The sequence below is a fragment of the Balaenoptera musculus genome, chromosome 15 (assembly GCF_009873245.2).
Source record: "Balaenoptera musculus isolate JJ_BM4_2016_0621 chromosome 15, mBalMus1.pri.v3, whole genome shotgun sequence".
NCBI lineage: Eukaryota > Metazoa > Chordata > Mammalia > Artiodactyla > Balaenopteridae > Balaenoptera > Balaenoptera musculus.
The window spans coordinates 66,073,225-66,089,669 of NC_045799.1; the positions used below are offsets into that span (position 1 = coordinate 66,073,225).

The 16,445-nt window shown below is 42.3% G+C and overlaps 1 protein-coding gene across 1 annotated transcript; it reads right to left on the reverse strand.

Moving 5' to 3' along the window:
• Positions 1 to 2,726: 2,726 nt before the first annotated feature.
• On the reverse strand, positions 2,727 to 14,513 carry ZP2 (zona pellucida glycoprotein 2). Its single transcript, XM_036826293.1, has 18 exons — positions 13,872 to 14,513; positions 13,700 to 13,788; positions 12,767 to 12,850; positions 12,266 to 12,360; positions 10,587 to 10,739; positions 9,785 to 9,826; positions 9,468 to 9,632; positions 8,601 to 8,697; positions 8,331 to 8,512; positions 7,486 to 7,612; positions 6,461 to 6,648; positions 6,288 to 6,379; positions 6,063 to 6,187; positions 5,715 to 5,904; positions 4,421 to 4,556; positions 4,248 to 4,344; positions 3,755 to 3,838; positions 2,727 to 2,883 (listed from the first exon to the last, which is right to left on the reverse strand). Exons 1-18 carry the CDS (start codon positions 13,931 to 13,933, stop codon positions 2,738 to 2,740), a joined length of 2,154 nt encoding a protein of 717 aa, XP_036682188.1. The 5' UTR covers positions 13,934 to 14,513; the 3' UTR covers positions 2,727 to 2,737.
• Positions 14,514 to 16,445: the final 1,932 nt, after the last annotated feature.

Below are 16,445 nucleotides of genomic sequence, written 5' to 3' on the forward strand. Positions count from 1 at the left end.
TCTAGGTGGCTCCAATGCAAATACACTAATATGTTGACTATCTCATTGAACCCTTGCATGCTTCCAAAGTAGGTTTTATTCACATTTTCCAGATGTGGAAATAGGCTTGGAAATTGTTCCATCTGCCCAAGGTCACACAGTAAGGAAGACAGATCCAGAACCCAAGCCCAGCTCTTGTTCTAGAGCTGTACACGTTCCATAAAACAGCTTGAAGCAGCAGAACAGGGCAGGGAAGAGAAGTTCAGCATTAAAGGGGGCTTCCCAAGGCACACAAGTCTGCTCCCAGCCCCTGTAAACTGCACCAACAGAACTGTCCAGTAGAATATTAGAATCTCAAATGCCTTTCGTCTACCTCCTGCCACCTGAGTTACAATTACAGCCAATCCCTACCTGGTGAGGGAGATTGCAAACACAGGTTTGGATGAAGGAGCAGCTTCTTGGGATTTGAGCTCCCTCTCTGCCCACACAGCTCCTCTCTGCTTATTAGGCTGCCACCCCCCATCTACAGTAGGATAGGTACCTTCAGAAGATGAGAACACGACTTTAAACAACTGCTCATTATATTTGTTCTAGGATACCATGGCAACTAGTGTTCATTCCAGCAGCTGCTCCACAGCCAGCTTGGCTTTCCTCTCTCAAATTTCTGCCTCAACATTTGCAAACACATCAGAACCAACCTGCCGTGCAGCAGCCTTGTGGCCCAGGTCACTGTGATCCTGGCTTGTGACTCTACACAAATAGACCAGATTGGGGATGAGAGGCTCCACCTCTATAACCAAGATACTCTGATACCTTAGACAAGCTTGCTAGGGCTCAAGTTGCTCATCTGTAAAATGTGCATTTCTAGCAAAGTGTTTTTCAACTTGTGGGTAATGACTCATTAGAGGGTATATTAGTTTTCTGTTTCTGCCGTAACAAATTAATACAAACTAAATGGTTTGAAACAAGTTATTTTATATCTCTGGAATTCACAAGTCCAAAATGGGGCAGCAGAGCTGTGTTCTTCTGGAGGCTCTAGGGGAGAATCCATTTCTTTGCCATTACCAGCTATTAAAGGCTGCCCACATTCCTTGGCTTGTGGACAATATCACTCTGACTTCTGCTTCCACTGGGACATCTTTTCTGACTCTCCTGTCTGTTTCATAGGGAGCCCTATAATTGGGCCCACTTGGATAATCTTCCCATGTCAAGACCTTTAACCACATCTGCAAAGTCCATTTGGGGCCATGACTAGGGAACAATATTCAGTTTTTGGTGATTAGGATGTGGACATGTTGGGGGTGGTCATTATTCAGCCTACCACATGAGATCAGGGAGCCATGTAAGTGGCCAACAGTTTTCTAAATGCTGTTTTAAGAAGTGCATGCAGCAATGCAATATTTCTGATTCTAATATGTAACACTAATATGACGTAGTCACAGAAAAAGTTTGAATCCAAGACCATTTGTTTTATCAGCGACAGATTAATGCCTTATTCTCTTATAAAGAAATGTCTAAAGAATAGCCTTGATGAGAACTTGACATTTTAGCCCTTATTACTATAGGAAGACCAGACCTTTTATACAATATGAATGCAGTTGTTTCCTTCCCCATACCAGGGCTGAGTTTTACCACATAACTCTTAAAAGGATTTAGAATCAAAGGTTGTGTTGAAGAAAAGGCAGAAGGATTCATTATTAAAGACCTACAGTATCATAAGATGACCAAGTATATATAATATTCTTTCAAGGTTTTGAAAAACCCAGGAGTATGACAACTCACAATTGAGGGGTGAAGTCCAAACACTAAAGATGTTCATATTTTGATTCACCTCCACCATGTACAGAGATTTAGAAGCTTTACAACTTTTTTCATAGCAAAAGTTCTTGTTTAGATCCAGACTTTTTCTAGTTGAAGTATACAAGTTAATGTCTATATTAGATATCTTGAATGTGGTCTGTTAGAGCTACAGTGTGAGGCAGACTAGTCATTTTGACATAATTACAGCCTAGTTAAGATGGGGCACCCTCGGGAAGAAGATGGAGCAGCCTCAGGAGGAGGTAATAATTGAGTGCTAGGTAGTGGGAAAGCAGCTCTCCAGGCTCAGCTAAGAGGCTCGTGACCAGCTGTGTAGCCTTAACGAGGCCAGGATTGTTGTAATTGCACTTACTAAAGCTAGAATCTTTTATTATTCCTTTCCCTCCCCCAAAGGAGATTGCTGGCCTTTAATTGGAATGGGAGTACACGGGAGAATAAATCCCTTAAGTTCTCAGGGAAAGTTTTCTACTCACTGGAAAGACTAATTTGAATTAGGAAATATTACTTAAGTATGATACTAGATTACTTCCTTGGGAATACCTGGCTTCCCTTCCTCTGTAGAGAAGGGAAGTTATGCCAAGGATTAGGGGTGACTTCTTGCCCTCCTCATCTTGTATATATGAATGGAGGGGGTAAAAGACATTAAAGTCACCTAAATGCCCCCCTAGAGGTGGGCTGTCACCAAGCCCCATTAGTCATTGAATTCTCTGGCATTGCCAGTTTTGGGGATGGAGTTCAGAAAAAGCTGAGTGACAGGAAGCACTTAAGTCAGCAATATCCTTATTCATGTCCACACAGAACAAGGCCTGCCCAGAGGACTGTGGAAAGGTACTATATTCTCTAAAGAAGAATGATTGCAAGAAACAGTCCTCGAATTCCATCTAAACTTAATAAGTAAGAAGCAAGAGTCTTACGTTGACCACTTTATTTGAAAATCCAACTAGTGACTTAGCATTATGGTTCTTTTCTTGCGCAGGTAGCTGATGAGGCTTAGAGTTGCCACAATGCCTGCTGAGGCAACCACAGCAACCATAGTTTTAAAAGCAACATATCCAGCAGTCTCATGCCCTTTAGAGTCCACAGCGTCTGGAAAGGAAGCAGACATTCAAGTCTTAAGATCATTAAAACGAAGTGTAAGTTGAAGCTGAAGTTTTACACATTAAAACTCCCCAGAGAAGGAAGTGAAATTAAGCTTCAAAGAGCTCATTTGGGAAGCTTGCAACAGGGTATAGTCTTATCCCTCAAGCCAACCTCCTCCTCGCCCTACTCCACTCCCACAGCTGTTCCCACTTCCTACTTGCTTTCACTCAGATCAGATGGGCTGACGCCTGGAAAGAACCTTACAGTCCCAGCTCATTGTTTAACATTCTGGCACTAACAGATATGATTAGTTGTCCCAAGTGCATGATTTCTTGCAGCTTATTAGCTAGGGATTTAAGAGAGCTTAATTTCAAGTTCTAGGCCTAAAATTAAGACTATCTGGGCTGAAGATGTAAAATATTAACAGTAACATAATCCAGTAAAGACTTAAGTTTGATAGTAGCAAGCACATGTCTTCTGACCTATTAGTCCTGTTTTTTTTTTTTTTTTAGAAACATAGTCTGAAGTTCTTGTATAGTAGGCCAAAATTTGAGGACCAAGATTTGAGGATTCTAATGTGGCATTAGTGACAAAACTGGAATCCTTTAGTTACTAACAGTGAGAGGTCTCTGTACAGATATAAGATGGCTAAAACAAGTAAAAAAGGTTACAGAACAGTAGGTAGAATATATGATTCCACTTGTGTTAAATGGGGATTTTTGGAGGGGCACACAAGAGACTTAACAGAACCTATTGCTGGGAAGAGACTCCTTCTCTTCTTGTCTAATCAGGAGCATGTGTTATCTATGCATAGTTAAATTTGACACAAAACCCAAGAACTTGAGTCCAAGAAGTACCCAAGGCTTTAAATCCATACCTCTGAGTGAAGAGCTGTCTGACAACAGGAGGATGGGACCCGGGAGACTCACTATCATTTTTTCTTCCTCAGTGGCTCCTGTGGCTGGAAACAGATAGTTTGACCTCTGGGATAATGAGTAGTGGTGAGAAGTGTGCTGAGGGATTACCCAGAGCAGCTCCCCATGGAGCCCCTGCTCTAGGTGGTTTTGCCTGCCTTCACAGGAGAGGGCATACACCTTACTGTAAAAGGAGGATGAACTATCAAAGAACATCAGAAGACAAAGTTCAGAGTCTACCTAGACTCAGGAAGAGTAACTTTAAAGTCTGTAGAAGATCAGGCTACAGCTCATGTGCAAAAAAACTTGTCCATAGGACTGATGGAGAACCTGTCTATCTCAGACTCAGGTTTCTTGTGCTCTTGGGACTAGGTAAAGAACAAGGCACTCATTCTTAAATTCTGAAAGGTTGAGGCTTGCTGTAAACTCACATTAATGAGGACTTGAAATTTTTACCTCGCCTGCTTCTGGATGACACAGGGCAAGTCACAGAACACAGAGGGAAGTCAGGAGAGAGTTGATTGCAGATTAACGCACTGCAGTGGAAGTAGACCTGGAGATGGAACAAGAGTTGAGTAAAACTGATGTCTCACATTCGACCTGTCCCAGGTGACTTGTTAATCACTTACCAAGTGAGAGAACCCTTGGGCCCCTGACACAAAGGCAAAGGTCTTCACATCAAACCTCTGATAGTGATTAGGATAGGTCACGGAGGAGCCAACCGGATGGAAGGTGGTTCTGTGGTTGTCCAGGTTGTATTCACAGCTGGAAGGTACATTTCAGGGAGGGACATCAGCTGAATTCACCCCAGAGTCTAACTCAGCATTTGCTCAAATTCAGTCACACATAACACCTTCTACCTGTACCTTTTTTCTATCTTTTTTTTTTAATATACCTCTGATTTGGCCTATCCAACAATATTCATGAAGTTATAAGTTGTTCATGCTAGTTTTTCTTCTACTACGTGTTAATACAATTTCAGTACCAATTTGTTTGCCAGCTAAATTCATCAAGAATTATGTAATTCTTCAGATGACACTGGCTTAATTCTTATTAGTCTGAGTATCTATTTTGTCCCAGGCGGTTAGTATATGTTGCTGAAAAAACAAGGTGGAGAACTCCTGCCATTTTATATCTTAGATGCTAGCAGAGTATAGTAGCTATAAGTTAGTATGTTAGGTAGCATGTAAGTACTAACAAAAGAAGAGTTAGACCAGGGTGAGGGTGCAGGAGGGTCAGGGTAGGCTTCAAGGAGAAGTGGACACTCGAGCAAGCCTTTAATGGGGTGAAGGAATGAGCTGCATGAACGTGCTGGCTACCATGATCGTGGAGGAGTGCACCTGGAGGATACAAGCTTAACAGATTACAACAGATTCAAAGAAAGATAAGGTGCAGTTCTATCTAGGTGCCAGCAGAGCCAAGAGGACAAACACCAACATACAAGTGGGTAGTCACAACTTCAGAGCATTGTGATATTCAGATCTAGAGTCAGATGGGCATTCCTGTTCTACCATTTACTAAATATTACTTTGGGCTAGTTATTTAAGTAGCAAGCTTGGGTTTCTTTATGAAGTGAGGTGGCTAGTGTCTCTCAGAGTGATGAGGTTCAAATAATGCGTCTGGAGTACATAGCGCCATGTTTGGCATATGGTAGGTATTCAGTAAATGGATAGGAACTAGAAATCTCTTCTCGCTCCAGATATTGGCATATTAAAGCCAGATTTCCTTGGGAAGGATCTTATACTTTTAGATTCAAGGGTAGTAGGAAAGCATGAGTCACCTTATTAGACCAAGGACTGGTTGCTAAGAAACAAGAACAAAAATCAGGGCCTTTGATATAGTGCTCCTCTCAAGCCCAAGAGCATTTTATTCTTTTTACTGGTAGTTTGATTAGCTGGGCTACCTTCTATGGAGAATACATACCCATCCACGACAATATTCCACTGAGGGAGAGAGGCTGGGTCCATGGTGGATGTTGCCCAGCAGTGATCTAAGACCAGCTTGATGTTGGGGTCGGTCCTGTTTATGACTCTCACTTCTAGGTAAATCGGTTGGCGGAGGTATCTCACCACAGGGTACTCCTTGTCCCCATATGGTTGCAGGTAGGAGTTATCTGAAATGGAGGAGAAGCCCCTCTGGTACTCAAGTAGTTGATGGTCACAACAGAAGCTTAAACATCGCTACTACTCTAGTCTGGTGGCATCAAAGTTCATTTTAGGGAAGAGTTCCCTGAAAGTATTTAAGCAGATTTTTTAGGTTGTAATGTCTCACCTGGGTAGGTTTGCAGGGTCAAGGCAAGTGGACCCGGCTTCACTGAGGCCATTGGAGGAGGAAGGCTTTCAACACTGGTATTTATTAGCATGTTACTGCTGCTGTAATAGCACCTCACCGTCATTCTGTAAGAGTGGGTGGGTGAAGTTGTTAAGAATTTTAGATTAGAAGACTGCTTGAGTTTAAGCTGGGGCTTAAAAAGTCAAGTAGCAATTGCGTTCACACCTGAACTCACTATCTCTGGAAACTGTGCTCGGAGGAAGATCTGCCCAGAAAGCATGGATTTCATTTTCATAGATGACTTTGTCATTCTTGAACTTAGAGTAAGGTGAGAGAAAGTGGTTAATTAGGCATCTCAAAAGTAAGTCTTAACCTCTTGCTATGGGGCCAGTACTAACCTTATGTCTTGTTCCACATCCATTCAGGGGTATGTGAAACCGCACCAGCCCCTGAGATGGAGCTTTAAAGATTGGCTGGCAGGATGAGTCTCCCACCCTGAGGGTATCCAAGTTGAGAGCCGGTTTTGTTTGATGGCTGTAGACCTCAACGTCCATAAACCCATCCTGAGTACACAGCTCCCCTGAAACTAGATAGTGGTGAGAGTTTAAAAAAAAAAAAAATCTGTCTGCCATGTGACTATTGTCATCTACTAATTTGAAGTGTGATGGAAGTTTGAATTTTCATCAGGAGGCAACAGAATTTGTCTTAAGTCTTTGTTTGGGAAAATACCTTGATAAGCAGCTTGAGTTACAAGGGGAGACCCTGAAGGTGCCAAGACAAGAGTGAGGCTGCTCTGTATGAGCAGAAGGATTTTTCATCCAAAGGAAGAGGCAACAGGAGACGTGGGAAGAAGCACCAGGTGAGGTAAGAGACCCATGATAAAAACCTGATGAGGCTTAGAGTGCAGTGCCTTGTGTCATAATGTCCCTTCTTTCAAGGCTCACAAATCTTGGTGGTTTAAGGGGAAGTTGAAGAAGCAACTAATTTTTCCTATTTGGCTTGACCTGATACAGGTCAGCGAATAATAGGAGCAAAGAGGCAGAAGCAATACTACACAAGAGGAGACACCTACTTCCATATTCTTTGAGGAATTTTCAGAAGTTTGGGGAAATACTTGTAGTCCCTGTAGTTTCAGGTTTGAAGCAATCTTATTTAGATGATAGGCTTAGGCTCCTAACATGAAGTATATCCAGGTTACTTAAAAACATGAAACAGTTGTGAAACCTACCTGTATGTGTATTTTAGAAGTGTTATCTTCCTTACATCCCTATCACAGCAGCTTAGACTGACATTTCTGGTCTGACCAGCCTTTCATTTCCTCAAAGTATAAGCAATGCAGAGTCTGAACTTCTATACACTTTCCCACATGCCAGAGCTAAGAGAGAAAGAATGTAGGAAACCGTTTAAGAAAAATGGTCTTTACCGATAGAAACTGTCGACTCACAGAGACACTCTGGATAAATCACCATGGATACCATCTCCAGTTGAATGTAAAAGGTCAGCTTGAGTGACGATAAGTAGAACTGATAGGGTAGGCATTTTTCAGAGAACTGAAATGAAAGAATGTCAGTTAGCAGCCACAGCCTGCTGGGACCCAGAGCAGTCAGAGGAGGTAGGAAGTAAGTACACTGAAACCTTCAAAGCACACTCCAGACTTATTATGGTTTCCCTTTAAGCCAGAACAAGAGACCCTATCACTTCTCCAGATCAGGATCCTTCCCTAGGAAGGAAATTTATTTCTTTAAGCTCATGCCCTCAAGTACCCAGTACTGTATGCTCTTTGTACTAGACACTGGAATTTGATCTGTTAATTCAACCTCTAAAGAGCTGCCAATCCAGGAGTTATAAAATGTTATTGCAAAGTACACACCAACATAAAATTATTCTTTGGTGTCCCTGGCAATTGCCTCAGTCAAGACTGGCCTCAGTGAGGACAGCTGGGGACACTTGTTTGGCTCAAGCTGTCCTGTTTTAATAGGGCATGAGAGGTTCATCATTAGAAGCTTGATAGCAGTTTGTACTATTCAGTGAACTAAGAAACTTAGGAAAACTTCCATTGCAGTTAAAGAGGCTTGGTATTTGAGAGTAAATTTCAGTTACTTGAGAATTCACTTATGCAAGGTGTTCAAATGAGGCCTTCCAAATATTGAATTTTTTACACTGGCAATTAGAATTTATGGACAAGTCAGCAGCTGTATCAGGGTAGCCTGAAAGGCTATGCTTCAAGCCAGGCTTCCATAAAGCTCAGTGATTGATAATGGAACGTACTCTTGTTTTGAGGAGAGTTTTGCTGAAATGCAACCTCAAGCCATTTGTTGTTTCCATATCAACCCCACTGTTGTGCAGCTGGCTCACAGCAATGTTCCTATTTTCAAAGCTCATGGATTTCAACTTCCCAGGAAACTCTGGTATGGTGAGAGTCATGTGTGTAGCATTACAAGTCACAGGATCTAGAAGGAATGACAGAATGATCAGTTTTGATTAAGCCCCTAGAACAATGTCTTCCACAACTGGAACTGCCCCTTCCTAGGCACTTACCTGACACACAAATGAGTCGTGATGATAAGACGATCGTCTGCCCAGGAGATACATGCGTAAGCTTCAGAGGCACCATGTAGAGGTGGCTGTTACCTTGCTGAGGAGAGGCATTTTCAAAGACATTGGTTTACCTGAATTACTTGAATTTCTAACCAACGCTGGAATAGTCAGGGCAAACATACTCAACTATTGGGCACTGTCTTGGCGCAAGTAGAGTTCAGGCATTTTGTCCCAATTGTTCTGCAGGTGCTCTAGTTTTAAAATCTTGTACTTCATAACATCTGGCAAAGTAGTGTCTACTGATATGACCTGTAGCTGATCATTTCTAAGCAGATATGAGCTCTTGTTTTATGACTATCTTATGGTATCAGCATTCAGAGAGAATGTTTATAAGATTCAGCATATACTCAGTGTATAACAGGACTGTTAACATGGCTGACATTTGAGCACGTAGGTGCCGAGACCTGTTCTAAGTATTTTGGCCCATTAACTGATTTAATGTAGTGTCATGATTGTTGGTCCCCAAAGTACCGGTACCTACTGTAAACACAATACAGGGCAATGATAAAACAGAACACCTTAATTCGTAAAAGAATTTAGTAGTACCCTAGCTCCATATTATGTAGTTAATTTAGATCTATGGGGGAAGAGGGAGAACAGATTGAAGTAAGGACCATATCTATTTTGTTAACCATTGTATCTCACCATTTTATCTTTAGTACTTAGTACAGTGCTTGGTACGTAGTAAGCATTAAGATACCTGTTGAACGAGTTGTATTCTCAATTTGAGGACATGGTTGAGATCATGCTTGGATTTAGATATGTTGGTTTGTGCCTGGATTGTGGTACAAAAAGATTCACACCTACCGAGTAGTGAGTCACTCCAGTGGCATGGAATGACACTTGGACGCTTATCTTCTGGTTGTCAATCAGGAGATTATAGCCTTGTGTCATAGCCTCCTGAAGGGTCAGAGTTTGGGCTCTTTCACCATCACCAACTGCAAAGGTCCATCCCATCTGAGGTTTGGGATCCTAAAGTCAAAAGTTTCATTTAGAGGGCTGGTGCTCACCTTAACCCCAAGACTATTGTCTATTTAATATTTTAACCAGGATTGAAGTTATGTCACCTTTAATATAGAACTAAAGGTTACTTAGGCTTGTAATTTAAAAAATAACTTTCATACCGCACTTTCGTCAGCCATACCAGGAAAAAAGTGAAAGGTAAACTGGAAGACAAAAAAGATGATGTGAGGCTTTGATTTGGAGATTTCTGAAATCATGTTACCTGAGAGTATGTGGAAAACACCCAGAGCAACTGCTGTGTGATTCTTACACCACGATGCCTAGTTGTGGGATGTAGTAGAAGCACAGGACCAGTCATGAATCCTAGCAGTGCCCTTAGACATCATTTCCTCTTTGAGCTTTTGATACCAAAAGGCAATTGGAAGACCTAAGCTCCCTTCCAGTTATAAGCTGAGACACTAAGTCCTTAAATGTACAACTTTTTACTATGTCCATAGAAATCAAATACTCTGTCAAGCCATGCAGTTCCATCATTGTTAATAAAGTATGATTATTTTTGTCCACTGTTGATGTTAGCCGTTAGACTATAAAGTCCACGAGTTTGTGATTGGTCTGTTTTGCTCATTTGCTATATCCTAGTATCTGGCGTAGGGCCTGGCACATGATAAGTATCCAGTTTGTCAAGCTACCAACTGAATCCTTTTTATTGCTAGACATGATGTGCTGAGTGCTGTATCTACCTTCTCAGTCAATTCTTAAAGCCATCCTATGAGGTACTGTTGTCCCCCACTTCAGACTTAGAAACAAAGTCTCAGTGTGGTTAAGAAATCAATCCAAAGCTACACAGCAAGTCAGTAGTGAAATACAGATTGCAATCCTGATCTTGTTCTGAAGCCCAGCTCTGTCTAGACGGCAATTCCCCCGCAGTAGCTGGGTGAGAAGCAGTCAGCCTGCTTCACTCACAGACATGAAATCCTTCAAGCAGACTGTGGATCCCGAATGCTGCTCATGGCTTTCTGCTTGCATAACTGGACAGCTGATGTCATACATGAAAGCCTCTGGTCTTAAAGCAGCATTGTCGTCCATGAGTCTGATGGTCATCTGATGCTGGCCAAGCTGTATGAAAATGGCATAGTAAGGACAGAGTGCTAGTACCTCAGTGAGAAAGGGGATTCCAGAATACCATCTGACCCAGCTGATTGGTAAAACCCTTAACATTGGCAAAACCCTTAAATTATCAGTACCACGGGTTCTAGAAGGTCCCTCATTCCTGTACCAGGAGATTCTATAGCCTCTTTAGATACCCCAGGAAAGACTCCTACATTCATTGGCAGAGAATAGTTCCTTGAGTTTCAGGGCTCAGAGTTCAGTTTTTATTTTCTTTTTACATTCACCCTATATCTGAGTATCAAGGTCCTGTTTGGTTTGGGGCCTGTACCAAGAGATTCAAATACACTTATTGAGCACCTATGTAGCAGCCATTGTGCTGGGTGCTGGACGGAGCCATCTTTGCTATTTCCCCTGGCCCAAGGAACTCACAGTCTAAAGCAGGAGTCAGCCAACAATTTTCTGTTAAGTGTTAGTAAATATATAGACTTTGTAGGCCACGTACGAGTGCTAACATGTTTTAAAAACTCTTTAAAAAACAAAAAACATTCTTAGCTCGAGGACCATCACACACACAGATCATGGGCTGGATGTGGCCACCCACAGGTGATACTCTGTAGACTCTGGTCTAAAGGAATGCAACCCTAAGCTCCCTAAAGTTGGGAAAGGCCATTTCAGAAGGGAAAGTTTTAATTACTGGAGATCTTCACTATAGAATCAGATGAAGTAGACTGTTAAACTTGCAGACTTCTAGGATGCACCCCAGACCTATTAAGTCATCAACTAAATGAACTAATTCTGTACTTTCCAAGTTCCCTAAGTGATTGTTTGCACACTAAAACTTGAAAATGACTTAGGTTGCTTTTACTGCTCCTAATAACCCTGATGGGGCAGTACTGTTGCTTAACAGTAGAAAATCCTACTGTTCAGCTTCTGCTGGCCTTCCAACACATGTTTTCACAGCCTAGAGGTACCAGCACTCTATTTGCCAGCCCCAAAATAGCCTCCCCTTTTCCATGGGGGTTATAGATCAAAATAGCTCATGTTTGATCATTTGTTGTGTCTAGATGCTATGCCAAGTCCTTCGTCTGTATTATGTCATTAATCTTTAGACACCTTATGGAGAGATATCATAATCCATTTTCCAATGGGCAAGTAGAGGCTTAGAAAGATTAGCTAACTTACCCCAAATCACATCTAGATAGTGGCAGAGCCAGAAATCAAGCCCAAATCCTCAACTCCAGGGTCTCTTAACCTCAGCGTTGGCATTTGGGTTCTAATGTGTCTGTTACTGAGGGCTCCTCTGGGCAATGGAGGCTATTTAGCAATATCCTTGGCTTGTACCCACTAGATGGCCAGTAGCTGCCCTTTCCCGCCCCGCCCCTCAACCACCTGTGATAACCAAAACTGTCTGCAAACATTACAGGATGTTCTCTGGGATGACAAAAGAAATCACCCTGATTGAGAACTACTGCTCTACTCCAAAGCCTTAACTCCTAGGTTACTACTTCCCAAATCCTCCAACAATTACTTACTACTCTTTTGGTACAGGTTTCATATGGGGCCTTCAGGGTGAGCTTTTCTGGGTCCAGAACATAAGTGCAGTTCAGCATTTCAAGACCAAGGGGATCTACAGAAGCAAGAGTAATTTAGACAGGAGATGGCCAAGAAGTACATTTCAGTGACGTTGAGTCAGCCAGAGGTACATAGCCAAGACTGCCAATCCATTTCTAAGGTACTTCAAATCACTTCACTTTTTATTTTCCCACCTGAGTGGTATAACCCAAGCTCTGGGAGATGCTGAGATTTGAAGATAGATGTTTCCTAGGGGATTCTGAGATAAGACAGATTTCCAAAGAAAGACAGGGTCTTCCACTCTTGGAGGCATCATGCAACTCAAGGCCCCTGTGTCATCATGGGTTTTGGGTGCCAGTTGCTCCAGGGTTTGTGTGCTCTGCTCACCAGAAAATGGAGATGGCCTTGAGCCAAGGGCTTCTACTAAGTAAGACTAAGATGAGATAATACACATTACTTACCCACCACAGATGCGTGCTGTATCTTGTTGGCAAGAATGCTTTGAAACTGCACTATCATTCTATTTTCATAGCAAGTGACAGTACCTGAAGAGCAAAGGAAACACATGGGGCATCTTTGAACACAGGAGGCATGATTCCTACAGAAGTGTATTGAGGGAACTCTCCTCTCCAACAGGCAACAGGGAAGATGCCAGTTGGGAGAGGCAAAGCTTGCCCACCATCCTTGAGGAGCTTACAGATTGGTGGGAAAGATATAACTACAATGCAAGATACCAAGAACTGTAGGGAAGGTATCAGTTAGGTGCCTAGGGCTTTCTGAAGTACTCCAGGAGAAGCCTGGATTTGGGTTAACACGCATGCATGCAGGAACCAGGCTGGAACCCTGATGGAGATGGGGATGGTAGGTCTGTGAAGAACTGGAGAAAAGTTTTGTCTAAGATTTTTCAATCTGAAGTTTAAAAAATGCCCCAAGTAAGCCCAAGGACACACTTTTTAAAGACTAACCAATCTGCCTATAACCTGACACTGTGCATCCTCTGGCTCAGATGAAAATTTTGAAAAACTCATTACAAGTGGAATGGCTCTGATTTTGTCTGTTATGTTGACGCTTTCCTTAAGCATGAGCATTTGTTTGAAGACGACTGCTCCCAAAGATGGGGGCTTAGTGTGTGGTTTGCTACTCTTTGGATGCCGTAAAGCTTGAGGCAGTGAAGAACTAGAAGGTAGTACAGGTGTTTTTGCACGCTCTCCCATTTAGCTGGTAGAGCAAGGTCTAGGTAAGCAATGGAAAAACTGTAGTGACTTGATCAAGGTAATAAAGGGAATGAGTGGAGATTGTCTAACCCATGTTTGTGTTTCCTGGCCATCTAGGCACCCTAGGTGCAATCTGTTCAAGAGGTGCTTAAGAGCACTTCCCTCACCCAAGAGGCCTACCTGGGAAGGAAGGATCCACCAACTGATTAACACGTATTGAGTTCACCGAAGTCAAAAGGGCGAAGAATAGAGGAAATGACCTGTAGGTGCTGGAGGGCATGGGGGAGAGTTAAAGAGGGACGAACTTCAACAGACAAGGCCATTATGTCCTCTCCCTTCTGCCCCCAGTTACCTCCAGTCTGCAGTGAACCAGCTTGAGGGTCTCCCACTGTCTCCTCTCTGCCTGCACGCCATGACCGAAGACACCACCAAATCAGCCAGCAGAGGGGTGTGCTGCTCTGTGCTTTTATAGCAGGAAGCAGGACATGATCCCGCCCTCTCCACACTGGAGACACCTGAATCTTCTCCAGCCCTCCCAGCTGAGAGGAAGGGATTTGGGAAGGGAGAGCCTTTCTGGAAGGCCTGAAATAAGCAGAGTTCTGCGCTTTCTGACACTTGCCTTGCTGTTCCACCAGCTGCTCTGCGGGCCAGCCATGAAACCAGAGTTCCTTGAAACTGGCTCCAGGTGAATGAATTGGTGCTTTTTTTCTGTAACACTGGGAAAAATTAGGAGCTTTTGGACAAAATCTTTACAACTCAAATGTACAGTGAAAGAATGTGGTGGGATTTTTTTGAGGAAAGAACATCTCTTGTTCACACTATCTTTAAGTAAACCTTTCCTTTAAGTTACTCCTGGTCTCCTGGCTATTGTGGACACCATCCTGGCAATGTGCATGAAGAAGTACCTTTAAAAAAAATGGATGAAGCATTATTTTCCCCCAAGTATAGATTTTAAGCTTACTTCAAAAAATGTCGACAATTACAGAAGGATATAGAGAAAAGGAAAAAGTCATCCAAATTTTACCACTGCTAATACTTAAGTATGTAACTCTATGGTCTTTTTCTGCAAACACCACACACACTTAAAAAACAACCTGAGATTGAAGTATAAATTATGTTTGTAACCTGCTTTTACTACTTTATATGTCATGTACATTTTCCATATCAAATATAAAGATCTACATTACCATTTTTAGGGTTGCATAGTATTGAATGTCTAGATAAATCAGTGCTTAACTGTTCCCTAATGATGGACATTAATATAGTTTCCTATTTTTCATCATTATAAACAATAATCTGATGGACATTCTTGTACATTTCCCTGGTTAACTCTCAGGATAAATTCCTGGAAGTAGAAATTCTGGGTCAAAGGGAATAGTGATCTAAATAAGAATGTCACTGTGTAGCAACTGGGAGTTTACAGGTGGAGAAACTGAGGAAAAGCAACTTGCCCAAGATGGGTGTCAGGGCCAGGGCCAGACTGAGATACCTAGATGTCTGCAGTCCATGTTCCATAACAGGTGATAATGCTCAAATTCTGTGCAAGTAGTGGGGTGGCACTTGAAATATTTATTTATGTGTTGTTTTTTATGTCTTTATTTATGTCTTTATGATGTAACTTGAGGAGTAATCTTCATTCCCTGTTATAGGTGTCTGAAATATTGCTGCTTAGAGTAGTGGTTTCCCCAACTTCCTTGATCAAAACGATCGCATGAGGCTCTTGTTAACATCACAGATTCCTGGGCCCCACCCAAAAGCTGCTGAATCAGCCTCTCTAGGGGAGGGGCCTGGGGTACTGTATGTTTAACAAGCCAGGTGAGTCTTATGATCAGGAAAATTTGGGAAATACCTGGAGGGAGGTAGGCAAGAAACTGAATGATTGCCAGTGATTAACTAACTTCTCTATGGGAATCAGTTGATTATATACCAGTGGAATGGGGGAGAGGGAGCAAACTCCAGGATAAGCAGGATTTTGAGGATAGAGATGGTGAAAGGATTTAGATTCTGAGCAGAAGCATGATAGCAATAATTACTCCTAAGCATATTTTCCAAAAAGTGGGACCTTTTCTACAACTGTGAAGGTAATTTGTTACCACGATGGTTAAGACTATGATAAGAAGACCATTGGAGAGATTAGAAGACCATTCCAACCATTAGAGGATGGAATGCAGGAGCAAGATTCGGAGAGACCTATTAAGAAGGTGGTCAGAGAGGTAACAGATTAATGCGTTGCTCCTCCTTCCCAGGCCCCACCCACAGGCTTGCTTCCCCCAATACTGTACCATTTTTCCAGAGTGTGAGGTCTTGCCTTGGAAAAGGCAGCTCTGGTCAGAGCCCTAAACTGGGGGCTCTGGGAGACTAAGGGGCAGCACAAAGGCCCTGAGCAGGAGGCATGGAGGGAAGGAGGACCACTGTGAGAGCTGGTGAGGGTGGTGAGTGCACCAGAGATTAGTTTCACTTGCCTTGCCTGACCCAACCAATGCTGTGCTTGGGACAGTCACTGAACAACTAGCTCCAGGCCCCTAAGAATCAATTCTGCATGAGGGCACAAGGATACAAATGTGTTCAGTGTAGCCAGCTTTGAGAATGAGGAAGACATGGCTCTCTACAATAAGATGGTGTCTCATATCACTAGTTAGGAAAACTAAAACCTTTACAAAAATAATAGATCCTTAATATTTTACTAAATAATCAGTAGGATCTCTTTCAGATGTATTTCTGTTTTCCACATTCTTTTCAATGAGACTTTTTAACTGTGTTTATAACTACAGTGTGTTCACTCTCCTCTTCTCTGAATGCCCTGGTCTCTGCTTGACTTATGAGGCCTTTTCTCACCTGTTGCTAATCACCAGGCATTTCTTTTTTTTTTTTTTTATTAATTAATCAATTTATTTATTTATTTATTTATGGCTGTGTTTGGTCTTCG

Coding starts and splice junctions, on each gene's coding strand:
- ZP2 (XM_036826293.1), bottom strand. CDS start 13,933: ATGGCGTGCAGGCAGAGAGGAGACAGTGGGAGACCCTCAAGCTGGTTC. Junction 4,345..4,420: donor CCCAAGGGTTCTCTCACTTG/GTAAGTGATTAA, acceptor TTCCATCTCCAG/GTCTACTTCCACTGCAGTGC. Junction 3,839..4,247: donor GTCATCCAGAAGCAGGCGAG/GTAAAAATTTCA, acceptor ATCTGTTTCCAG/CCACAGGAGCCACTGAGGAA.